General features: G+C 46.4%; 7 protein-coding genes across 7 annotated transcripts; 3 read left to right on the top strand and 4 right to left on the bottom strand.

Moving 5' to 3' along the window:
* Nucleotides 1-863: 863 nt before the first annotated feature.
* Nucleotides 864-1,370, top strand: UV8b_05029 (uncharacterized protein; the record flags this gene model as incomplete). Its single annotated transcript, XM_043142527.1, has 3 exons — nucleotides 864-921; nucleotides 1,122-1,144; nucleotides 1,218-1,370. The coding sequence occupies 3 exons, from the start codon at nucleotides 864-866 to the stop codon at nucleotides 1,368-1,370; spliced, it is 234 nt and encodes a 77-aa protein (XP_042998461.1).
* Nucleotides 1,371-1,424: 54 nt separating this feature from the next.
* Nucleotides 1,425-6,234, bottom strand: UV8b_05030 (uncharacterized protein; the record flags this gene model as incomplete). The annotated part of the gene is made up of 2 exons (XM_043142528.1): nucleotides 1,425-1,526; nucleotides 1,594-6,234. The coding sequence occupies 2 exons, from the start codon at nucleotides 6,232-6,234 to the stop codon at nucleotides 1,425-1,427; spliced, it is 4,743 nt and encodes a 1,580-aa protein (XP_042998462.1).
* Nucleotides 6,235-6,650: 416 nt separating this feature from the next.
* UV8b_05031 (uncharacterized protein) lies at nucleotides 6,651-15,083 on the bottom strand (the record flags this gene model as incomplete). The annotated part of the gene is made up of 15 exons (XM_043142529.1): nucleotides 6,651-6,665; nucleotides 6,731-6,983; nucleotides 7,041-8,856; nucleotides 8,912-9,588; nucleotides 9,644-9,816; nucleotides 9,911-9,997; nucleotides 10,048-10,416; nucleotides 10,476-10,763; nucleotides 10,824-11,113; nucleotides 11,170-11,329; nucleotides 11,394-12,926; nucleotides 12,980-13,094; nucleotides 13,149-13,462; nucleotides 13,521-14,963; nucleotides 15,030-15,083. The coding sequence occupies 15 exons, from the start codon at nucleotides 15,081-15,083 to the stop codon at nucleotides 6,651-6,653; spliced, it is 7,587 nt and encodes a 2,528-aa protein (XP_042998463.1).
* A 990-nt stretch (nucleotides 15,084-16,073) lies between these two features.
* Nucleotides 16,074-18,030, bottom strand: UV8b_05032 (uncharacterized protein; the record flags this gene model as incomplete). Its single annotated transcript, XM_043142530.1, has 2 exons — nucleotides 16,074-17,764; nucleotides 17,817-18,030. 2 exons carry the CDS (start codon nucleotides 18,028-18,030, stop codon nucleotides 16,074-16,076), a joined length of 1,905 nt encoding a protein of 634 aa, XP_042998464.1.
* A 464-nt stretch (nucleotides 18,031-18,494) lies between these two features.
* Nucleotides 18,495-21,382, top strand: UV8b_05033 (uncharacterized protein; the record flags this gene model as incomplete). Its single annotated transcript, XM_043142531.1, has 3 exons — nucleotides 18,495-18,567; nucleotides 18,636-21,216; nucleotides 21,349-21,382. 3 exons carry the CDS (start codon nucleotides 18,495-18,497, stop codon nucleotides 21,380-21,382), a joined length of 2,688 nt encoding a protein of 895 aa, XP_042998465.1.
* Nucleotides 21,383-21,788: 406 nt separating this feature from the next.
* UV8b_05034 (uncharacterized protein) lies at nucleotides 21,789-23,248 on the bottom strand (the record flags this gene model as incomplete). Its single annotated transcript, XM_043142532.1, has 3 exons — nucleotides 21,789-22,027; nucleotides 22,082-22,489; nucleotides 22,567-23,248. 3 exons carry the CDS (start codon nucleotides 23,246-23,248, stop codon nucleotides 21,789-21,791), a joined length of 1,329 nt encoding a protein of 442 aa, XP_042998466.1.
* A 562-nt stretch (nucleotides 23,249-23,810) lies between these two features.
* UV8b_05035 (uncharacterized protein) lies at nucleotides 23,811-25,405 on the top strand (the record flags this gene model as incomplete). The annotated part of the gene is made up of 3 exons (XM_043142533.1): nucleotides 23,811-23,861; nucleotides 23,918-23,997; nucleotides 24,103-25,405. The coding sequence occupies 3 exons, from the start codon at nucleotides 23,811-23,813 to the stop codon at nucleotides 25,403-25,405; spliced, it is 1,434 nt and encodes a 477-aa protein (XP_042998467.1).
* Nucleotides 25,406-25,407: the final 2 nt, after the last annotated feature.

The raw sequence follows: 25,407 nt of genomic DNA on the forward strand, positions 1-25,407 counted from the left end.
CCGTGGCAGACCAACGGAGACCATGGCTGATAGTGGCACATACACCTGTACATATCACGGATGCACACTCAGGTTTGAAACACCTACATTGCTTCAAAAGCACAAAAGGGAAGGTCATAGGCAGGCATCAAATCTAGTGACGCCGCGAGTTCAGGATATGGGCCTGACGTCGAACATACTTGACACGCAAGCCGGCCCTCACCGTTGCGATCGTGTTAACCCAAGCACCGGGAAAGCATGCAACACTGTTTTTTCACGGCCCTATGACCTGACCAGACATGAAGACACTATCCACAACGCCCGCAAACGGAAAGTCCGGTGCGATTTATGTACAGAGGAGAAGACTTTTAGTCGAGCTGATGCGTTGACAAGGCATTATCGTGTCTGCCATCCGGACAGGGATTTGCCTGTCAAATCTCGCCGCCGTGCAGCAGCATGACTGCATTTCTACGAGGGGTCATCGTCTTTGGAGACGAATGAAACCGACTTCCGCAATCTTTAGCATCATTATATCACTATTTCCGCGGCCACACAAGAACACGAAAGAAGAACGTCCCAAACAACTCACTCTTGGCGTAGGGGTGAATGCAGAATTGTTTAGGCGACGCAATAAAGCGAAAGAGTGGGCTGTGCCATGACGTCTTCAGAGATGCCTGCAGCTCGAGATGTTGTTGGTCCAGGCAATCGACCAACGAGAAATGGGAAGTGGGGTGTCAGGGTCTTGGGCTTCTGCTGCAGGGTCTACGGACTACCGGGGTCCGGGAGCTCCCTTGACGTCATTCAGCGTCTCCACACCCTCATTCTGACATCACGCTGCAGGACTGAGGCTTTGGTGTGAAGCCAGTTAGGAGGACGTTCCGTCAATGGATAGCGCGCCATGGGCAGCAATCAAGACCCAACAAGTCACACTACGGATATTGAGTATGTGACCCCTTAGTATCGCAGGGCTTACGTGCCCCATAAACAGCCACGGCGAGTGTTGCCCTACGTCACCAGTTCGTAATTGGCCAGCTTGCTACCACCACCACCCTTGAGTTAGGCCGAATTTGTTGAAACTTTTCCTTCTTGGTTTAAATTGGGCAAGGTGGTGGGTGGCTGACGCAGAATCTAGAAAATTTCAGGTGTGCAAGTTGTATATTACATTGTATGTTACATTGAGGTCTGATGTTCAAGCGGATTGGTGGAAAATCATGAAATTTGTAACACGTCGTTTATAGATATGTTCTCATTTAAAATGGGTCACGTTTGCGTTGGGGCAGAATAGAATACAAGACCCGCATACTCCGTACTTGGACTGCAAATACGTCTGTTTACATGCGACGCACATTCGCGAAGTCGTAGAATCAAGTTGGAAAAACTATGTAACATGATGAAGGAATTGTTTTACACCATGCCATATAAACTGGCTGCCAGATCACATGTATCTACCACCTCTGGCTGGGCTTATAACAGCCAGATAGATCTTTTCCAATCACTGCGTCTCTTGCTAGCTCATACAATGGTTGAATACCTGTCCATGCTTCGAACTGAGTTGTGAAGGTTGGTTAGTCTGATATTGTGGGCATATTTTCGCATAATCTTCAAGGCACATACCTGATACCAACCCTGTGACACGAGTACGTCAAGTCCAGGTATCGTCTTCCATCCACCAATCTGTTCAGCCAATTCCATAATTTGTGTCCGATGTGGTTTGTACGCCATTTCCAGGAGGACGCGGTCACCATTTGACTGTGAGGGTTGAGAAAGTATTGCAGAAACAGTATCTTGAACCACAGGATCGACTGGACGATCGGCGGGGATGCAACTGATGATGACCGAGATCGGCCGGGATATTCCGCATACTTCATCATGTGAGATGGCTTCAATTTGGAAGTCAAGGGGAAACTCTGACTTAAGTATCTCAACTTTATTCGCGTCTCGTCCGACCACGTAAATGGGATTGAGTCCTAAGGAATGTAAGGCGTAGATTGCGGCTCTTGTGGTGCCCCCGGAACCTATGACTGCAGCTGATGGTTGATGAGTTGTGTGCATAAACCCCGCTTCCCTTAATGTATAGACCATTCCTTTCCAGTCTGTATTATCTCCCACCAGATAACGCTTATTTGTACTTTTGCCCTGCTGTTGAGGGATGATTGTGTTAACAGCTCCAATTATTTGGGCTGCTGGTGTTAGTTCATCGAGTAGGGGGATGATATCTCTTTTCAAGGGGATGGTAACAGAGGCGCCACCGAAGGCTTCGTCCTGAAACATTTCCTGTAACTCTGCTACAGAATTCGTGTCGTAGAGGTGATACTCGTGAGGCAGGCCCAAGCTCTTGAATAGTGCGTTATGAAGTGCTGGAGATCTGGACTGTAGAATGGGACTACCAAACAAATAGAAATTCCTCTTATTGATCTCGCCCAGCAGAGCGCGACCTTGCCGAATCTCGACTGCTGATAACTGGCCGGGCGCCGCTTTGAAAGGCAAAGCCGGATGCGACACTGGTGTGAGAAACTTGTTAAGAAGGCGACTAAGTTTACCCGCAGCACCCATATTGATGGCTATGACTGGATTTTCTCTGGCGGTTGCCATCCTATTTTTGAATCTCAATAGCTCAAAGTTATCTTCAATGGTTTCAGCATGGCCAACTAACTTGATCACATTACCGTACTGCAATGCTCGATTGTATATTGGTACCCATGACGCATTCCTCCAATGCAGAGATCCGGACAGATCATGATGGGAGCTGATAATAATTGTGTTTCTTCGATTTTCTGACAATTCTTGAAGCATCTCGTCTGGCGATGTGACCTCAACATCGAGATACTCTACACCTAGCTTCAACGCCAACCGGCATAGATCTAGACGTTCATTGATTGCCATGTCAGGGAAGCGTCCGCCTTGAGCAACAGTTCGAACCGTGAATATGAGCGGTAACTTTGAAGCGTATCTAATAAACGCAATTTGCTCTGTCACTGAATCTAGGGCCCAATTATCCAAGAGATCGATGCGAATTTCAACGGCATCACAGCCGACAACCGCGTTGCGGACCACGGAGAGATTCCCCTTGATATTAGGTGCTGTTAAAGAAATGAAAAAGCTCTCATTCTTAGCTGCGACGGAACTCAAGTTGTGATTACCAGCAGTGATTGAAAATACAAATCTCTTGAAGTCTTCCGGAATCGTTTGTCTTCCGTCAAGTTTGGTGTCAGCGGCTGAGTGGGGGCTGTAGTATACATGGTTCGAGCACAAGTCGTACCAAGGCTTCCGGCGCTCATAAACGTTGCGTATCTCAGTAGTGTACGCCGGTCTAGTTTTGTCTCTTGAAAGGTATTCGATGACTTGATCTATTTCTCGGCGAACCGAAATCACCGTGCCGCCGGCGCCGCAATAGGCTTGCAGTAATTCTCTTGCTTTGGGCGTTTCGACGATCCCCCCTCCGCAGGAAAAAATGTGGCCTTCCGGTACATTTTCCATAAATTCTTGAAGAAGTCGTAATTCTTCGCGACGGAACCCATCCCATCCTGGTGGTCCGCTGATAATGTCAGGAATCGTCATTCCCAAGCGGCGCTCTAGCTCCTCATCAAGATCTACGAATTTCCAATCAAGGATTTTCGCGATCCACCGTCCGGCAGTAGTTTTACCAGCACCCCTCATGCCAATAACGAATATTGAGCGCCTAGCGCATTCTTCTTTGGAAGATGAAGATCTGGTAACGACTTCTGCCTCATCAGAGCCGTCTAGTCTTACATCGAAGGACAAGGCAAGAGTATCCCACCATCCAGGCCAAGTCTTACTAACACAATCTTTTTCCGTAATAACTGTAAATCCTGGCGCCACGGTAGACAAGACGCTGAAGCTCATGGCAACGCGGTGATCATCATAGCAGTGAATAACTGCTTTGGGTTTTTGAAGATCAGACAAGGATCGGCCAATAACTTCAATCCCATCGTCCAATTCGACACAGCAAATCCCAAAATTAGCTAATTGCTCCCTCATAGCCGAGATTCGGTTGCATTCCTTGACCCGTTGGTTGGCGATGCCAGTTATACGGGTTTTGCCATTAGCTACTGCAGCCAATACTGATGCGGTCAGAAAGGCGTCTGTCATGGGCTCCATGTCAACATGAGTTAGCGGCCGAAGTTGCCCCAAGGCAGGCCCGGTGACCGTCGTACGATGCTGGTCTTGTTCAACGCAGCAGCCCATAGGCCGCAGCACATCAATCGCAAATCTGGCGTCTCCTTGCAGGGAAGCTGAACCAATATTTGGGACAGTGCAAGTTGTTCCGGTGATGGCTGCGACTGCTAAGGGGTATGTTGCAGAGCTGGCATCACTTTCGATGACATATTCGGTGGGATTTTTGTAGACACCTTGGGGTATATGGTAGGTATCTGCCTCATCGGAAGATCTAACCACAGATATGCCGAATGTTCTCATCATCGAAATTGTCATGTCGATGTATGGTTGCGAAATGGGTTTGCCCCCGATGAGGCGCAGTGTGACAGGAGTTCTGGCATATGGAGCCGCCATGAGGATGGATGACACGTACTGAGATGAAACGGTCGCAGCCAACTCGATTGTGCCACCCTGAAGGCCTTCTCCGGCATGAACTCGAAGGGGGAGGCTTTTTTCTTGCTCCAAATACTCGATCTTCACTCCGTTAAGTCGTAATGCGTCTACGAGCGAGCCGATGGGTCTAACTTTCATCCTCGCATTTCCTGTAAGAACAGTTGACTGTGCTCCCTTGACAGGAGAACACAATGCCAAGACTGTGGTGAGAAATCGCGAGGCTGTACCGGCGTTGCCAATATAAAGTTCGTCTCCGCTGGCGCATAGCCTGCCCCCCCTGCCTTCTACTTCAAGAATCTCGCCAGCATTGTGCCACGAGTAGGACGCACCCCCTAATTGCTCTATGGCTGAGAGCATGTATTCGGTGTCGTCAGAGTGCAGCAAGTTCTTTATCCTGCAGGATCCCGACCCTAGTGCTGCTAGTATCAGGGCCCTATTGGAAATGCTCTTGGATCCAGGAGGTGTCACGGTGACATCTAGATTATCAGGTACACCAGGCTGCACACTAATAGACGCAGAGAGGATGGTTCTGATGTCCCTATCCACTACAACGCTGGCTCTCTGCTCAAATGTCCCGCCGATCTTTGATAGCAAGACGATTTTCTTCTTGTCCCCGTCGTTTTTCTTATCCACGGCCATTTTCAGCAGAATCGTATCGACCTGACATTTTTTCCCTGCTGTCAGTTTAACCACTCGTCCGTCACTCAATGATGTGGGCAGCCCGTAGGCAGCTATGCACTTGGACAGTCTTGACAAAGCATGAGGCCGTAGAACACCTAGGTACCGGGCCAATTCAGCTTCTTTGATCATGCCGATTGCAACGGCTTCACCGTGGAGGAGTTGTGGTGTCAATATAGCCTCAATGGCATGGCCGATAGAATGTCCGAAATTGAGTAAGTTTCTCAGCCCGCCTTCTCGTTCATCAGTTGACACCACTTCTGCTTTTACCTTTGCAGAGCAAATTATAATTTTCTCAAGGACCTCTTTGATGGGCACCAGGCGATGTTCTTCTTTCGAGCGAACGCAAGACATGATTTCAGAGGCCGATTTTTCGAGTATACTAAAATCGTCCTCACTCCAGATAGCCGCAGTCTTGATGACTTCAGCCATTCCATTGATGAATTCACGGGCGGGTAGCGTCTGAATAAAAGCCAGGTCAATGTATATTCGCCGCGGCTGCCAGAATGCGCCAATCAAATTCTTCCCCATGGGAGTGTCGATGGCAGTTTTGCCTCCAATTGACGAGTCTACCATGGCCAACAATGTGGTTGGAACTTGGACGAAACGGACCCCTCGCATGAATGTAGATGCGACATAACCAATCATATCACCAATGACGCCGCCTCCGAGAGCGATTATGACGATATCTCGCGTGCATTTTTGGGAGAGCATCCAATCTTCAATTTCAGCCTTCGTTTCCCGACTTTTTGATGCCTCGCCGGGTGAGATAGCATATGTGAGAAGTCGAGCATTGGTAGTATCCTCTCTGGTTCGGAAACAGGACTGGAAAGATGGTACATATAAATCGTAAAGGTTTGTATCGGTGATTAAAACGTACGTAGTCGACTTCACATGACGTAGCAGGTCCTCAGCAACGAATCCAGGCCATAGTCCATATTGAGCGATAATGCTGTCTTCACCGATAACTGAGATCTTTTGAATAGGAATTCTATGTGATTCAGCCATAACGACATTAGAAGAGGTAGTCGCTTGGGTAACGTTGCTGACGATACGTCCAAGAGCTTGCACTTTTTCGAGATGGCAGATGAAAATGAGAAAAAAAGGAAACTAAGCGATGAGAAGTAACATCGCGGTGGGGCCCTGTGGCTGATAAGACTGACGAGTTCTAAGTGTGCCGAAATCGGCGCTTCTGACTCACCTGCTCCGCACGTCCGAATGGCGAACCTGGCTTATTATTTCCCGACTAAATGATCAATTGCTATATCACGATAAGCGATACATTTGATCCTTATTTGATGGTGATTTTAGGGAAATATATTTTCCATAAACATGGTCCATTTTATAGCTTTTATAATTGCCTATTCCGTTATATCAACATGCACATTACCACAAACATATGCTGAATACATGCTATCGTTTTCCTACATAATGACGAGCTGTAAAAGATTGATATCAATTGGTGACCTAAGAAGAGAGTAGTAGATGGTGCAGTAATTCTTACCTCAATCAACTTTTCTGTCAGCCTGAAACGTTCCCCTTTAACGTCCTCGATCGATGGACGACTTGATAATATCCGCAAACCATCAAATCCAAGCTCATTCAGCATGTTTGTGAGAGAATGCTTGGAAGACATTTCTCGGGAGTATTTATGCTTTGGTGAAAGGGTGCGTAGTAACAAATGAGCTGCTTTTAGCGCTATAGGGTCCTGACCATGTAACAGGACACCGTCCAGGAGGGTCGGTAGTGCTCCACAACTAGTTGACATTTGGTCAGAACGGAGTAGTATTTATAGCTCGTTAACGATGACTTACAAGATTGAGAATACATTCGGACGTGCTTTAGCCAGGTAGTTGAGCCAATGGAGACTACATGCCTGGGCTTTATCGTCTAAATACTGAAAATCAACGAGTTCTACGGCAGATATGAGAACGAGTTCCTTGTCTTCCGCGGTCTTGATGTTCTGTATGCCCCGGCAATTTAAACTGTAGGAAATGCTGTCTGGATTGGCAGGCGAAATCTGAGGACTATCGAGAGAGTCGCCGTTCTTGATACCACGAGCCAGCAGAAGCGCCAGATAAGGAGACACGAGATTTGTGTGATCCTGTCCGTCTGGACCAAAATCAGGAGACTTTGTCATTTCTAGGAAGGTTGACAGAACCCGCACAGCCATAGACTTGGTAACATTATCTGTCAGGCCCCGCACGAGGGAGGCACACACAGCGTAATGGAATGTATCTGCTCCAAAATGAATGCCGTAAGCATCGTCCAACGGCAAAGCGGCCTCTTCTAGTTGAGTTCGACAATCCAAAAGAAGGGCAACCAACTTTTGTCCCCGAATGTCGCCAGTTGCGCCAATATTTCCAAGGATAGCCTCAAGGAACCGAGCCGTACAGTTAAATAAGTTTGGAGGGACAAGGCGCAGGAGAGATATTGCCAACCAGAACAACTGATGCCTATATCTTGATGCAGATGATAACTTTGCCATCATCTTGGACAGAGATATTGTAATGGACACCAACATGTCACTATTTCCGTCCTTACTGAACTGGTGGACGCTGTTCCGAAGCGCCACAAGAACTTGGTATAATAAATCATCATCCACTTCCTCTTTAGCCAGATATCCCATCACTGTGAATGCTCTAGGTTGTATAGCAGGGTTGTTCTGGAAGGCACTGCTGGCTACTAGGCTCATCCATCTGGCTCGCCAGGCATTTGCCACATCCACAGATGGAGCCGCAATAGAACAGATATCCAACAATGTAGCCGCGAGGTTTTCTGTTGTACTCAGTGCCGGACTTGATTCGAGAGCTGTACATGTGGATGCACTGTCTCCCGCCACTGATGATGGTGGAGACAAAACATCTAGAATCGACCGAAGTCTCAATGACCTCGCATCTTCTAACTGGAAAGAAGCACACATAGTGTGAATGGAGTTAATGAGTATCTTATGCACCAGAAGTCGAACGTCATGCCCGCCCGTGTTTGCAAGCATTGTAACAAGATGGAAGATCTCGGGAAGATACATCTGTGACTGAACACGGCTGTCAAATGATAATGCAAGGCAAAATTGAAGCAGGACACAGATCTCATCCCAAACTGAATTGTCCGGTAGCAGTCGGGTCGGCCGTAACGAAGATCGATTGAGAGCTTTCCGAAGACGACACATTATTCTCCCACGTAGTGTGACTGTTCCAAGCCCCAGAACCATCGAAGAAAGAATTTCCAATATATCCGGTCGGTTTCCATAAATAAGAGCTGTTTTGATCAGTTCATCCACCAAGACTTCAAGTAGAAGCTCATCCGCAGAAATAGTCGGCCATATGTGTTGTTCGAGAGCATATATGAGATTCTGGTCCAGAACTACGATGTCTATCAGCTTCCGGACGAGAGATGAAACCTTGTCTCTCCCTTTGTCACTGTCAGCTTCGGTAACCAGGATAGTCGTGCGGAGATTCAAAAGCCAAGGTGCCATGTATTCCAGATTGAGAGGCTTCTGTTCTTCTGGAATACTCTCCCAACTGACGAAAAACTCGGTTAAAAAGTCAGATGTAAGTTGGGGTTCGGCTTGTGCGACTTCGCGACTAATACTGACGATGAACCTAGTGGGATCGAGTGGAACAGCCAAACCTGGCAGTATCATGTGAGCATGTGGCCTAATAGCTAAGAGAAATGGAGTACCGACCTCTGTTGCAAAGTAACCTCCCAGAAATACGGAACTCGAATGACCGACATAGCGCCCCCAAAAGATTATATGATGCCAACCGAAGGACATGATATGGACTGGATAAGTTGGTAAGTGCTAGATTCAGCATAGTGCCAGGCACGTCTTGTGGCCGAACCAGCCTTTCGATTGGTTTTGGCATCCGACTATCCTTTCCATGCTTTGACTTAGCACCTCGAATGGTCTGGAGTATGTCGGCCCTATTGACGCTAGTGAAGAACATGACGATTTTGCCCCCATCAGCTCTCAGTCCAAAGCTGCTTTCGTCGCCTATTTGTGTTGCATTTATAGCTTCCTCTACATCACCGAGTCGAAATATGTCGTTAATAACACTACTTAGGCGGAAACCAGCAAGAACTTCCTGCCTTTTCACTGTAGTGATTTGAACAAAGTGGCTCCCAACTTTAATCACGACCTCGACTTTTCCTTTTGATTTAGAAAGCCTTGTGACTTGCTGGAACACATAACGTGTTTCTTTCACCACGTCTATAGTTTCTTTGGGAAGGTCCAGTTGGCCGAGATGAAAATAATCCTGTAGCTCCTGCATACTACTAATGAGGTTGTATTCGACATGATTCGGATGAAAAATACTAGTTTCCTCTCGAGTAGAGTTACGGAGAAGTCGTCGAAAACAGCGCCTGTGTTGTGTAAGAAGATACTAGAAGCGAGAAAAACTGGTCCATGAGTCCTTACTTGAATGCGTTGTTCATGTTGTAAATATATATGCGGGAAAAATTATGAGACAGCTCCGAAGTGGTCAAGAGATCTAGCTTAGAGAAGAATTCATCCGATGGTTCGCTACGTCCGTTGTAGCAGGTCGCATCTATAAACAGTCCAAAAGGTTCGTGCCACAGCCTGCTTGCAATCTGCACATTGATTTTAGTTATCAGCGCGTCTAGTACTGTAGACAACCAATATCTGCATTGGCAAGAAAGTATTTTCTCGATAGTTGCAACTCACTTTCAAATAACAATACAGCAGCGTGTCGTAGTCTATGCTCTCGGTTTCAATGTGACGTAGAATCATGCATACCATCGAAAGGCCATCCTGAGTTTAGATAAGCATACTATAGCAGCAACAAGGACAGTCACCCTAACCTTGCTCGCCCCCCCACCGTACACAGCACGTGAAGTAAATGATTCCGCACTTCTGAATGCGTTATGGAGCATAAAATTCTGGAACCTAGAGTATAGAATGGGAGAGTTACGAGATATTTGCGGTCGATTCCAAGAAATTGCAAGAGGGGGCGGGCCAAGATTCGTAATAAGAATTCGCAGAGGCTCCAGGAATGGCAATATGCCTCGACTGCTTTCTCCTGAAATGCGTAGAAACTCTCCTTTCTCCTGAGCTATAAGTGTTTGCCGTAAGTAATCCCAATGATCATACAAAAAGCGGTGAAGAGTTACACTTGAACTGAAGTCGAATGCATCAGAGTTCGGCGCAGCATCTTCTTGTGGGGGAGGGACCTAGTGATTATGAGCTTGAGCTGAGTGATCATTTGTGTTCATATAATACAAAGGCTTACGGAAATCTCCCGTAGGAAACCTGTTATCAGGTGTATATTTTGGACAAGAAAGGGGTTCAGCGGAAACATGTACGGTTCCTTGGTTCCAAAAAGAACATTGTTAGCAAGGCTCTGAATGACCTTCGCAATCAGTAGCAAACCACGTCGTAGTTCTTTTGTCGGCGGAGCTGAGATGAGACCCTCCGCTTCTGGTGCCACGATAGCAGGGCAGAAGAAACGAAGGAATATGAATGCTCCCACAGCAGTGTATTTCGCATTGGGAAATCGAGGATGCACAGCTTTCGAGATCTATTGCTCACGATATTAGTGCGATAGCGGGAAAGTCGTCGGCAGTTCTCGGGAACTTACAATGGCACAGATTCTGCGAAATGGGCTGGGAACATTTGTAGTCGAGGCGCAAATATCTTCCATGAATACTTTAGCGACGATCTGAAGCTGCGTGGCATTCTTTTGCAACTCCTCTGGCGCGCTAACTCTAGCTGGATCAAGCTCCAAATCCAAGTCTTGGGAGGTATGCATTAACCTCTCTACGACCTTCTGCAGAGTTGTTTTCAAATACGTCGCCCCTTTCCACTTGGCATACACAGATAACATCTTTGTGGCCACGCATGTTCTACGTAGAATTTCGGTCTCGTTGTCTGAATTCATAAGAGTAAGTACTTTGTATTTGTAGCTCGAGGTAAGTAAAAATCACCTGTTCGATCTATCTCGTGGCGTATCAACGCTTCTAGGAGACCGAATATAAGTCCACGCTGTTCGAATATTGTAAGGAGGCAAATCGTGAGCTCATCAACCTCTGAAGCGGGGCATATTGCGCTCATTGAAACGGGGAGAGAGAAATCGGTAATGAGCAACTGGCAAAGGAAGTCAGTTCTGTGTTCGGTTCTTTTGTTCCGGGTCAAATAACGGCAAACCAACGTTCAATAATTCCATGTATTTGTCACTGACAATGGAGTCAGTCAAAGAATTGAACTCCGTTCCTTGAGTGAGGACATTGCAAAGAACCTGGACAAATGCTGCCCGTATTTCAACGTTCTCGTGATAGCCAATGTTCAAGGAATTTTTTAGACCAACGTCAATGTTGGCACTGAGAAGATTTGACAAGATGGAAATTACTATATCCGAGTTAGAAGCACTTTCTTCACGGCCCGCAGCGCCATATGGATACTCTTGCTGTTTCGGTTCCTGTGTTTCGTAGCTCAGAAGAGATAAAAAACTGTTGAAATAAGTGTGAAACATCTGCGACTTGAATTCGCTCATACCAGCATCCGTCTGACAATCAGCTGCTTGTAGTGGCAGGCGGAATGTAAGGTCCGCAAGAGTTTTGAGACAAGCCTTGTCAAGATCTTTCTGAACACGGCGTAGTTCATCCTGGCGAATGCCTGTGTTCGCAGTTTGATCCGAGTTCACGGCATAGGGTCGCGCTATCCAGCCATATATATGCTCAAGAAGTTGATTTCTGATTCGAATGTCATCGCGCAAGTTAAGGTGTTCTTTCCGTTTCGTAACGGCTTCGCATAAATGACATATTTTTATTTTAACACGCATGGTAGTTCCACTCTCTGGTGCGCCGTTTAAAAATTTTGTAAAATTTAATGTCAACACCCCCAGGTGAATCGAAGAAACGGAGGCGAGGTCTGATGGACTTTCTATTTTCTCTACCATCGACTTCAGCACAGATACGGCTTGTCCAGCAAACACAGTGTCTTTCTCCTGTTTATTATCCACTGAAGAAGGTAGTCCGGCCAGAAGCACATCGAGTTCTGATTCCAGAGCTTTGAACAATGCAGCGTAGAGTGTGGGGGATATTTCGATCGACAAGACTTCTCGCATGGTTTCGCGCACTTTAATATTTTCGCACCCTAATAGTCGTATAGCCAACTTGAGAAATTGACTAAGTAGTGGCTCCTCATGGCCATTGCCATTCAATTTATCGATCCATGGAAGGTCTCCAATCGCCTCATCGAGCCTACTGGCTTGTGCATATGTGCATATGCCCCCCAAGGAGGCTAAAAAGCCGGATAGATTGCGCCATGAGGACAGAACCCTGTCGTCAACCTCCTCTGCAGAAGCCATAGACACATCTCTTGATAGATGAATCCATCTGTCGAATGCCAGTTCCCAAGCGTTCAATACGCCTCGGGTTGGGAGCCGAAGCTGTCTCAGTAAGCCTCGCATCCTCTTTTGAAAGGCAACAAGTCCTGTGAAATGAAATGCAGGAGATGCGAGTTCTAGATAGACCAGATTGTTTGGGAATGTCGAGGAGAGCAGGTTAGCTGAGCCACTGTATCGCTCAACCTGGGCTCCTTCATCAACTACAATCCCGATGCATAGGGTCGCTGCCTGACAAATGGAAATATCGGGGGAACAAAGGGATAAAAGCAAAGTTGTCTCAAGTTTTGTGGCTGCCTCGGAGACATTGGTGACATCATTTGGGATCTTAGAGAGTGACTATGGTAAGTCAGCAAACGCAGCCAAAAAATAAAGGTTATTGGAAAACGAACACTGATCGATTTGAGTAAAATTGACCGGGTACTTAGAAATTCTCGAAGTTGGGAGATGGAGCGCATGCTAGTATTGCTTTCCACGTGTGCACACAAGTCAAGTATAATGGACGAGCTGTTTTTACCTTAGTATGGATAGGCTGACCGAGTTGGACTGGAATACACACACCTTTGATCCCAAAGAGTCTTCCGCAGATCTGCTGGAAAGTCATGCCGATGGTTATCTGAAATTGCCTGCACCAAGCCTCCGTCTCGAGCTAAGAGTTTCCTCGCAACATTTGTCGCGAAGCTGCGTACAGGGAGGTCCCACGATAAAACAAAAAATAAAAAAGATATCAAAAACGCCGTACTTGAAGTTTGACTTGCTAACTCATGAATGAATGGTCCCGGGTAGACGTCTAGAAACCGAAGAATCTCTAGAATTTTGCGTGAGTTCAAGGGGATCGGATCGCCGCTCAACTTTCGCGACTTCGTGCACTCGGACTGCGCCAGTTCCAATTAGTATTCACATATGACACGGAACTATGAGGCAGCGACATACTGTGAGTTCAGACTGGATAAAAGGTAAAGCATTATCGAATAACACGGAGAATTTATTACCGTCTTGTGCTTGCTCGGCGAAATACGAGCACGCCTGTATCACAGCAATTTTGAAGCTCTCCGGAGCAGTGGGAGATATGCAGGTTTTAACAAGGGTTCGAACACTATCGATGGGATCTAGGTGAAAGAGGCCAATAAAAGCCCCCGTTATAATGTCCTGGTCAAAGCTTGGGATTGCGTTGCCAGCATGTGACAGACTAAAGACAGATTCTCGAATCTCATCCTGGACGTCCACTGCATAACTGACAACAGCCGAATCACTCTCGCCTATAAAGTGCCGGGCTGCACAAACAAGGCTCACGAGGCAGTACGCGGCTCTTTCGTTCGCATTCCGGAGAAGCTTCCTCAAGTTATCCAGAAATAATACCTTCTTTATTAGGCTGGAGCTTTTCACCTCCCTCAAGTTGCTTGCGACCTCGAACACATCGGGAAGTAAAAGAAGCAATGCAATTTGCATTGGATACAAGTCAGCTCTTCGTCGACCGCTGTCTATTCCCGTTTGCGTCATATCGAACAAAGTATCACCGCCTCCATCTAGCCGTTTATGATGAGAATGAAGTCGAATAAATTCATGCGGGTGTCGATCTATCCACCGAAAAACGAGGAGTGGGAGTACGACAGCCATAGTATTCTGATAAGACCTAGGGAAGTGCATATAGCTGGAGCGTATCTCCTGAATAAGATGTCCTAGCTTGGTACTATCGATCCAGAAGAATGAGAGAAGCCTCAGTGTCACAAGACCTGTGATCTCAATATCTTGCGTCTGGGCCTCGGCATCTTCCGAGAACGAGGCCGCGCGTATGGTATATATCGTTTTCCGGACATACTCAAAGGCGGAGGACCAACTTGATGCTGATATAAATTCTACCAGGACTTTAATATGAGAATCAAATTCGACTAAGCATTTCTCAAGGCAATCGGCATCAGACGAGGGATTCCTGTTCTTCTTGGCCACGGGACGAGGAACATAGAAGTTGCGCCCTGATAACTGCGTAATGAGTGTTTGTGCTGGTAAAACAAAATCATCTGGCATGGGTTCGAGCAGTTGCTGGAATATATCGAACCAACGATTCACCAGAGCTTGATCCAGCTTATCTGGCAGCAGCAATTCAGACCTTCCGGAGTCACCCGTGCAAACTGTCCTCCAGTTCGCAGTGCAGCTGGCTGCTGCAAGCGACAAGACGTATTGTTCTGATATCAATACATGTGGAGGATGTGACGCCACACAGTTATATGGTCGTGATAGTCCCTCAAGGACTCCTAATAAGGAATCAATGACCACACTTATGATGTTTGTACTCAGATCCAACAAGGTGGCCTTTGTAATCTGAAGGATTTCATCCTCTTCAAATGCTCGTTCAAGTGAGCCAGTTCGACAGGGTAGCTGCAGGCACATAAAGTTAGTTATTGACTCTGAAGCTCTCACGATGCGAATTCTCTGCTTTCTTACCCGCGATAAAATTCGTTCGACAAGACAGCCGACTAAAACAGCATCACCACTCATGTCTGTTTCTAGAGCAAGATCGTATATATTTATATACTAAATAGTTTGGAGATGAGGAGGTTGTTGGGCGTATCTAAGATACATTAAGTACTTGACAATCTGGTAGGCAGCTAGGTACCTAAGGTATCTGTATGTTACTCATCTTATTGACTGTGTTAAGGTGCAGCTTTTGTTACGGACCAGGGTTTGAGCCAATAGAAAACCGTGAATTAAATGGTACATTTGTAGGGCCCGGCACATAATTTCCAGACTTATAAAGAGCTACTTCGCACTTATCGCAACTGTAGGGCCCGGCACATAGCGCTGTGAGGCTGTTCCCATTATATTAAGCTGTTAATTTAACAGTAATAAGGGCAGATAGAAAAGGCGTTATCACTAACTTTTAAGATGTTACTTATTGGCTCTATTAGAAAGGCCAGAATTCTTAGTATAAGGATTTTAGTGATAAAGGTCTGATACGAAAGCTGCACCTTAACACAGCCAAAGGGATGCAAGCCAGCTGCAAAGCATAAGAAGTTGCTTTCATTAAGTCGAAGGAAATTCCTTTGCCAGCGCAGAAAAAAAAAGTCCTTATTCCTCGCGAGGCAGTTTTTTTTTTTTTAGTTATAAATGTGCCATAGTGCAGGTTGTAATGAATAATGTATGCCCTGAAACTTTTTTCAGTGTTAAAAAAACCCTAAAAATTATTTTATTAGGCATTCACAGCTTCTACTTATTTGCCCTTGCCTAGTAATAGAAAGCACGCTACCGCGCACGGGTAGCGATTTATATCAGTTTTTATCCTGGGCTCATAATTGAAAACCTTTATTGTACTCCAAGCCACCAATAAAAATACATATATAGTCATTACACGCGAATAGCGATTTTACGACCAGCCTCTAGAGACAGTCAATTAGGTGATATGTTAAAACGTAATCAATTTTTTTTCAATTCGGTTGTATGAATGGTACTTAATATAATAGTATGTCTACCACCGTGTGCTTATATAACTCATGAAGTAAGACTTAAAAATACAGCAGCAATAGACGACTTATCATACTTCACATATTTCCCCTTACCCTTGTCAATCTCGTGATATCGATCCCAAAAGCGATCGTATAATGGCTGTAACTTCTGCCGGATATCCTTTCCGAACAACAATCGCACCTCCGGTTCCATATTGTAAGACTTATGTTTCGCAACCATGTCATCGAAAGCAGCGTTAAATTGGGCGAACTTTTCTTTGATCTTATCTTTATCCTTACTGCTCAGTCCCTTAATCACCGATGCGGAATCAGCCTGGCCAGAGGTCGGTCGTGCTGAGCGGTTGGTATGAATTGTATCAAAAAGATAAACCGACAAGTCCCTACACACATCCGTATATGCAGAGGTGGCCTTCTTACGCCACTGGTCAAGAATTTCCACTTTTGACTGCAATAAAGGCCCAAGATCAGAATCCTTTATCAATCGCTCGATCGTCACTACGCAATTGGCAACGAATACACCAGCCACGGCCTTGCTTTTTAGTAGCACCTTTGCCTTTTGATCCAGTGAAGATAAAAGCGCATCTATAGTGTCCTGGCAATAGTGTGCGAATATTTCCCCCCCATCAGCACCAATATCAAAAGAGGCAAGACTAGGAATGGCATCAGCCGAAGCACCGCTTGTTCCTGCAGTTAACCTCCAGCCGCCATCACCAAGTGATATCATAATGCTGGATATTGGATGAAGGAATTCGACCATGGTCTGAAGTCGGTGCATGATCTCTGACACAAGAGGCACTACAGCGCCGTCGGACGGTAAGGCTTGTAGTCCAGCCACCTTTCTTCTGGTTTCCTCAAGCAAATCGGACAGGGATGACTTCGCAGTTTCCCGTACAGGTTTCAACGCAGCAGCGAGAGAGCCTCTGAGTTCACCTGTCCTCGACTCCAAGTTCCCCGATAATGCCGATAAGATTTCAGTTATTTCATATGCCAAATAACAATCGGTACTTAAATGTATCTTAATATGAGCATTGAGCTCCCGAAGTGTGCGCGCAAGTTCCGCTAGTGCCGCTTGGCATGTGGCCTGGAATACCGGTCCCCAATCATCACGTTTGAATACGCTGCATATGTTATCGTACTCGGACAAAAACATGGCTTCCATTGCCCTGGCGTATGTACTTATGCCATTTGTGCCAGCACGGTAGATAGCTCCAGGGTTCTTCTTCTTCGCTGTGTTAACGCTTGCAGCCGCCAGATTCATAAGAGATGATGAAACATATGGAGCCCGGATCTCAGCGAAAATCTTTGACGCTGGTGAGTCAAGTCCTGTCTGTTGATGTCCACCAGCCAGATAAGTGTAGACAAGACCTAGTCGGGCAATCTTGTCCTGGGGCAAGACAGGAAAAGGCTTGTCTTTTGTGATATAGTGGAGAGGCTCAATAGATCGAGGTGTCTCACTTCGTAGTATTTTATCAAAGTAACTTTCGAGTTGGCTATTGCCCGAATTGATAAGTCGGGTCAGCTCAGTTATGGTGCTCTGATTTGCTCTCAAGTTTGAGGCCTGCATGTCTGCATGGGACCTATTCAGTCGTTTCAATGAGGCCAGGTAACTTGATAATCCGGCCTTTTCGGGCCCGGCGCGGATTATTTGCTCCTCATTGTCTTTGTTGTCGGCAGGTTGACGCAATCGATCGATGGCGGTAAGGATGGCATCAACATCTGCTTGACCTTTAGTCTTGACGATGTACCGAAGCTTTCGTAGTATTCTTACTGTTCCCAAGTAGCTGAAGGCGCCGGGTCTCACCACTCAGGGGCCCCGCAACGTCGTGTACACTCTGACCAGAAAGCTCTAGGCGTCCAAGGCTAGCTTGGATCTTCTTGGTGAGCTGTGTGGTCTTGTCAAGACGGGAGTTCAGTACATCGACTTCAGCTCTAGCTTCTTCGTCCATTGCATGGTGGGTAGCGGTTGATATTCCGACTGCCATTTCAGGCAAACTTCGTCTGCTGCAAGACGTAGTGCGTTGAAGATGGATAAAAATAGCAAGTGTGTTTACGTGTCTATTTCTGAGGCAGTCAAGTTATCGAAACATTGGCTTTTCCTAGCACTCCACAAATATAAATAGGAGATTACACACTGAGCTTACCATAGGAGGTAGGTGGTAAGTGAGTACAGTACATAGAAGATAACTGTTAACCATACTCTTGAGGCAGGTACCAAGCTTACCCCGCATAATAGTACTTTACGTGTAATAAGTCGGGTTTCGCGTCCTGCCGATCTAAGCGCGTCTTGCTGTATGCATGGTTCATCCTTTTTTCACCAAGTCCTTTCTTCACCAAGTTAATATTGTGCTACGTCTTCGCACTGTTCCTTAATTTATTCAATTAAATTGACAATCTAAGAACACTGATTTTATTCTACTGGCCGGTACTCTCGTACGGCACTATCGTTATGGACTCATTTATGCTCGAAGATGAGGGCGTTCGCGATCGTATCCGTCAGGCCGAGGACTTTCTCGATCCTAGTATGTATGAAAATGACCTCTATCACCGTTCTGAATATTGCGGGCTAATAATATGTTACCCTTTGCAGGCGATCCTCATGCACGAAGCTACAGATCGGACATCATTTTGATGCTTCAAAGAAACCAGCGTCGCATGACTGTTAACCTTGATCACGTTAGAGATCATAGCAATGGACTAGCGCAGGGCATCCTTGAACTCCCGTTCGAGTACACTCTTGCTTTCAATCATGCTCTGAAAAAGATCGTTGAGACAATACCGCAGGCGAGACCGGACCAAACAGCGAGAGATACTATCTACTATTGTGCCTGGGCAGGAAGCTTTGGACTCAATGCATGCAATCCCCGGACACTCTCCTCACACCACTTGAATCATATGGTGTCATTGGAAGGAATTGTGACCAGATGCTCTTTGATCCGGCCCAAAGTGGTCCGTAGCGTACATTACAACGAAAAGAAGAAGAAGTTCCACTTTAGAGAATATCAGGATCAAACAATGACGAATGGCGTTACAACTTCAAACGTATACCCGCGAGAGGACGATGAAGGTAATCCGCTTATGACGGAGTATGGCTTCTGCACCTACCGTGACCACCAAACAATCACCATTCAAGAGATGCCAGAACGGGCCCCTGCTGGTCAGCTGCCTCGCGGTGTCGACATAATTCTTGACGATGATTTGGTTGACCGAGTTAAACCCGGTGACAGAGTTCAGATTGTTGGCATTTTCCGTACTTTGGGCAATCGGAACACGAACCACAACAGCGCTTTATTCAAGACTGTAATTCTGGCCAACAATATTGCCATTTTGTCGTCCAAGTCAGGCGGAGGTGTAGCAACTGCTACGATAACGGACACCGATATTCGAAATATCAACAAAGTCGCTAAAAAGCGCAATCTGCTTGAACTCCTCTCGCAATCTCTTGCCCCAAGTATATATGGGCATGATCATATCAAAAAGGCCATTCTGCTCATGTTACTTGGTGGAATAGAGAAGAACCTTGAAAATGGTACTCACTTGAGAGGCGACATCAATATACTCATGGTTGGGGACCCCTCCACAGCGAAGTCTCAGCTGCTCCGTTTTGTTTTGAACACAGCCCCCTTAGCAATCGCCACAACTGGCCGAGGGTCTTCTGGGGTTGGTCTGACAGCTGCTGTCACTACAGACAAGGATACGGGAGAGCGCAGACTGGAGGCTGGTGCCATGGTTATGGCTGACCGTGGAGTCGTTTGCATTGATGAGTTCGATAAAATGTCGGATGTTGATCGTGTTGCCATTCACGAGGTCATGGAGCAACAGACTGTTACTATTGCCAAGGCTGGTATTCACACCTCACTCAATGCTCGCTGCTCCGTTGTGGCTGCTGCAAACCCTATTTTCGGCCAGTATGATCCTCACAAGGACCCTCACAAAAACATCGCACTTCCTGACTCGCTACTCTCACGATTCGATCTACTTTTTGTGGTCACTGATGATGTCGAGGACTCAAGAGATCGACAAGTGTCTGAACACGTCCTCCGCATGCATAGATACCGGAGTTCTGGTACCGAAGAGGGGGCACCAATTCGGGAGCAAGCCTCGCAGAGTCTAGGTGTTTCTGCCGATAGCCAAGCTAGCACACAACAGCCGACAGAAGTCTATGAGAAGTACGATGCCATGCTCCATGCCGGTGTGACGCGTACTTCCGGGCGAGGGTCAGGGAGAAAACCAGAGATTTTAAGCATACCTTTTATGAAGAAATATATTCAGTACGCCAAAACTCGAATTAGACCAGTCTTGACGCAGGATGCGTCTGATCGCATTGCAGAAATATACGTCGGTTTACGTAATGACGAGATGGAGGGAAATCAAAGGAGAACCAGTCCGTTAACGGTCCGTACGTTAGAGACCCTTATTCGACTGGCCACTGCCCACGCAAAAGCCCGACTCTCCAGTAGAGTCGAAGACGATGACGCAGTTGCTGCAGAAGCAATACTTCGATTCGCTTTGTTTAAGGAGGTTGTCGAGGACGAGTCTCGGAAGAAGAGGAGAAGAACAAACATTGTAAACTTTGCGTCATCAAGCGAAGACAGCTCCGACCCAGAGGACGACCAGGAATCTGAGGAATATACCTACCATGGGGGCGGAACAACAACGACAAGTCCAGCTATCTCGCAGACGAATAGACGGTCCAAACTCTCCGCCGTCAAAGAGGTTCATGGCCGTGATGAACTATCTAGGGAGGTTCCAAACGACGCTGACCAAGGAAATCTCACAGTCACTCAGCGCTCGACACCTCGAAGATCAGGCCGCAGCACTCGGTCAAGGTTCAGTGCCTCACAGTCGCAGACATCCTTTGCATCGTCAATGCCAGCCTCACAACTACAGTCAGAAACACAAAGTGATAGTCAGATTGAGGAAGACCTGTCTTTTGGAGCTTCAGGATTGGCAATAAACGACGATCCTCCAATCGAGCCACAACGTGTGGCTGTTTTCAGGTCTGCATTAGGCCAACTTCTGAACACTGACTTATTTGAGGATGATGCCGCTACTCTCGATGCCGTTATCACTGCTGTCAATCGTAAAATATCCAGTACGGATGGCGGTGTGTTTGAACGGGCAGAGGCTATCAAGGCTCTGAAGAAGTTGGAAGAGGTAAATCATATCATGTATGTCCTCTCAAGCAACCGTTCTGCTTCACTCCTTTTGCATACCATAGCGTTTTTGTCACTGTGCTTAACTATCTGACCCATCGACCCGCTCTCTCTTCACCTTCAACTCCAGCTAATCATGAATGATAGGTTTGCGGACGGCGAACTCGTATACAAGATCTAATTTGAATCAGATTAGACGCAGAGGTTAGTGGGTAGATATATCAGCTGAGGCTGTGATGAGATGAGGGCTTTCGCCTATAAGGTCCTTGTAAAATAGTGTGTTTTCTGCATCTTCGATGCGTCATTTAATATGTGAATGTACAAAAGAAAAGAGCACGTACGGCCTCTGGGATTTAAGATGAGGAGCAGATGCAACTAATGAATCGTTCGCATATGTTGTCTGCAAAGCTACGAGTCATGTTACGGTCAGACGAAATATCTCAGTCGTTGCATTTCCAATAAAGATTCATCTGGATTTTTGCGGGCTAAGCTGTTGAATCTATAAGGATCCGTACAAGTAACGGGCATTTCCATATAATGGAGGTGATATATAGATACACGGTCCTGGGGGGGCCTCCCTAAAAGACTTAGCTGGATATTTGTGGTGCACTACAATGCTTCCGTTCCGTTAAAGATTTATTTAATCTGGCGTAGAAGTTAGACGCCTGTGTCCTCGTGAATGTGATTTCTTCCACCAGGTAGTCCGGTAATATTTTCATCAGATCACTGTCCCTTCCTATGTCTAATTGAGGCTTGTATGTGAATTGAACGTCTTCATAGTTGTCAGAAGCATGGACAGATTCTAGGGCCAGTTTAAAGTGAAGAGCTTCACAGTGTTAGCGCCAGATAAGACTGCGAGTTTAGCACAGTAATCACTTACTCCCATTCCTTCCGGTCTGAATGCAGTCAAAAACATCTTCCTCGTCGCCTCGAGTCATTCGACTCACAATGAGCCCCGTTAAGTCGCCGTAAAGATATTCTTTAGCTTGCGCTGCAAGCAGCGCGTCAATGGGAGCTGATTTACAGGTTGATGTCCCAGTTTTCACCGTATTCCCCGGGGCTTTACTGATTACCCCCGCAGCTCTGCTGGCAGATAGTTTAGCAGAAAGAGACTGGATCTCGGATTTAGTATGTGAAAAGGACACGTTCAGAGTGTGTAATTCTTTTTCTAAAGCGTCGATCCTGACTTTGCTCTGGCTCAGCTGCTGTTTCAGTTGAGTGTTTTGCAGTATCAGGACTGACTGTGCAGCTATTTCGTCTTTAAGCTCCATAATGAGTTTGTTCGATGCTATTCGCGAATTGCGTTTCGTCACTACCTGTTCAAATATGATACCAAAAATTTACCGTTAAGACTTTGAGACTTACCATCAGTGGCCTCTTCTGATTGCCTTTTCAATCGTTCAAAGTTAAGCTCAGCGGCCTTGATACCAATACTCAGCAACTCGTTATGCCGGGTCTCTAAGGTATTATATTTTTTGGTGACTTCGCTCAAGCTCCTTCGAAGGACAACTTCAAGAGCATCCTGCTGGAGACCTTGAGCGACCTGCTCCATACCAGTATGGCGGGCTGCTTGGGGAAGGGTGGTGGTAGCCATTGCGAAATCTGTTCTTCCATCCATATTTGTCAAGTCCCATTTCTGAGTTTCTGATAACAATGCACAAGTTTGAGACCCATCAAGGCGTCCTATCTGTTGGAAATTAAGTTCTTTATCATGTCTCTCGAATTTGTTTTGGTCTGCGGCAGCGAGCGACTTATCATGGGAGTCTTCATCACCACACACATGCGTTATATCTGCCTGGCGCTCACTTGGAGCCTTGTTTCTGCACTTTCCCACAAGAATTTTTTTGGGCGCATTCTGCCTATTAGTTGCACAATCACCGATTCGTGACCCTGGTCTCTGTCCCAGCTTCAACATATGACTTGTGTTGCGCGTAGATCTCTGGTGATTACCGCTGGGATCTGAGATTATCTTATCCGGTTCTCGGGTATGAGCGATCTCAATAGCTTCCACATCGTCGAAGTCTGGCTCGGAATCCAACGTTTTCATTGAGGCGAAGCTACCAGCCACTACTGACCTTGGAGCCATAACAGACAACAACAGCCAAGTAGTGAGAGTTAGATGAATGGCGAAAAGTTGAAAAGTAATCTGGTGAGAGTTGGCGGTCGCGAATTAGTACCAGTGGTAGGAGGAATCTAACACTTGGGTCGACGTTCTCGCCACCAGCAAGAAATGCTTGAAAATATGCACAACAATAAAGTAATGCACATTTCCCTTTAAGGCTAATGTAAACAACGAGGATCGATATCTAAAAACATACACCGTCGCGCTAAGCCATTTAAGAAAGGTGGATGAATCTTGGCGGGGTCGCGAGACGGAGAGTGGCATAGAAGTGGAGCCTATTTGCTCTCCATCAAGAATATATCTATCCTCTTATGTGCGTCGGACCTAGTTGTACCTACAACACTCGAGCTGTAGAGCCATCCGTGCTATCAATTCTCGCATCCTCTTACCTGGTGCGGTAGAAGTCTGTTCCAACGATTTTTTAAAGCACAGTATCATCTTCAATCCCTCCTTGGATCTTCCTCTCCGAATCCACGCCCTCTCTAGAATGGGTGCGATCCTGTCACTGCCGCTACTAGCGGTTCCAAGCATGACTACCGTACGATGACCGTATTCATTGTATTGACCAAATATCTGACAGACTTTTTTGGCCAGGTGTTATCTTTTGCAGCCAGCTGCTGTGGCGCTGCGACTTGTTCTATGGTTTGCAGCGCCTGCGGCAAGTGTGGGAACAGGTACGTTGACAACCTCGACATTTACTTCCAACCCAAACCTCCCGACTGCCCTACCTTTTACGGCAACTGGTATAACCGTTGATCACTGATCAATAAATATCATAGTGTTGCCACTCGCATCGCATATGCTCTTATGCTTCTTGTCAACTCTATTATAGCGTGGATCATGCTGACTCCTTGGGCGATCGAGAAATTACAACACCTTGCCTTCGACTATATCAAGATTAACTGTCCTAATGGTGAATGCTATGGTTGGCTTGCCGTTCATCGAATTAATTTTTCTCTTGGTATTTTCCATATCGTACTCGCTGCACTACTCTTTGGTGTTACATCATCAAAACATCCTCGCGCTGCCATTCAGAACGGCTACTGGGGCCCGAAGATCATTGTTTGGGCGACCTTGATAATAGTCGCCTTTCTCATGCCAAATGAGTTTTTCATTTTCTGGGGAAACTATGTCTCTCTGGTCTGCGCCATGTTATTCCTCATTCTGGGGCTAGTACTCCTCGTGGATCTTGCTCACACCTGGGCCGAGTACTGTCTGAAACAGATCGAAGATACAGATTCGAGATTATGGCGATTTGTTCTTATTGGGAGTACGCTTGCTATGTACCTTGGATCTGTTGCTATGACCGTGGTCCAATATATCTTTTTCGCAAAGGGAGAATGTCATATGAATCAGGCCGTCATCACGGTAAACCTTCTCTTTTGGCTTGCTATCTCTTTGATATCCATCAACCCAACAGTTCAGGAGCATAACTCAAAGGCTGGTATCGCGCAATCTGCCATCGTTTCAATCTACTGCACTTATCTTACCATGTCTGCAGTCTCTATGGAGCCAGATGACAAACATTGCAATCCACTCATTCGAGCTCAAGGTACCAGAACAACATCCGTGGTCATCGGAGCAATTGTTACAATGCTTACGGTTGCCTACACGACAACACGAGCTGCCACTCAAAGCCTTGGCCTTGGAAATACTGTTGGGAGCATCCATCTGTCTGAGGACGACGTGCATGACCTGGTTACGCAACAACCAAGCCCTCGCCGCGAAATGAGAGCAGAAGCTTTACGGCGAGCCGTTGAAGAGGGGAGCTTGCCAGCAGATGCTCTGTTATCAGATGAGGAGAGCGATGCTGATGAAGAAACACCACAAGATGATGAGCGCTTCCGGACCCAATATAGCTACACCGTATTTCATGTTATTTTCTTTCTCGCTACCGCTTGGGTGTCAACATTGTTGACAATGCAATACGAGGAAAGCACCAAGAATGGTGATTTTGCCACGGTCGGTCGTACATACGCAGCGAGTTGGGTCAAGATTGTTAGTGCCTGGGTGTGTTATGGACTCTATATATGGAGTCTGGTTGCGCCAATCGCTCTCCCTGACCGCTTCGAATTTTCGTAAAC

Source organism: Ustilaginoidea virens, chromosome 4 (genome assembly GCF_000687475.1).
Source record: "Ustilaginoidea virens chromosome 4, complete sequence".
NCBI lineage: Eukaryota > Fungi > Ascomycota > Sordariomycetes > Hypocreales > Clavicipitaceae > Ustilaginoidea > Ustilaginoidea virens.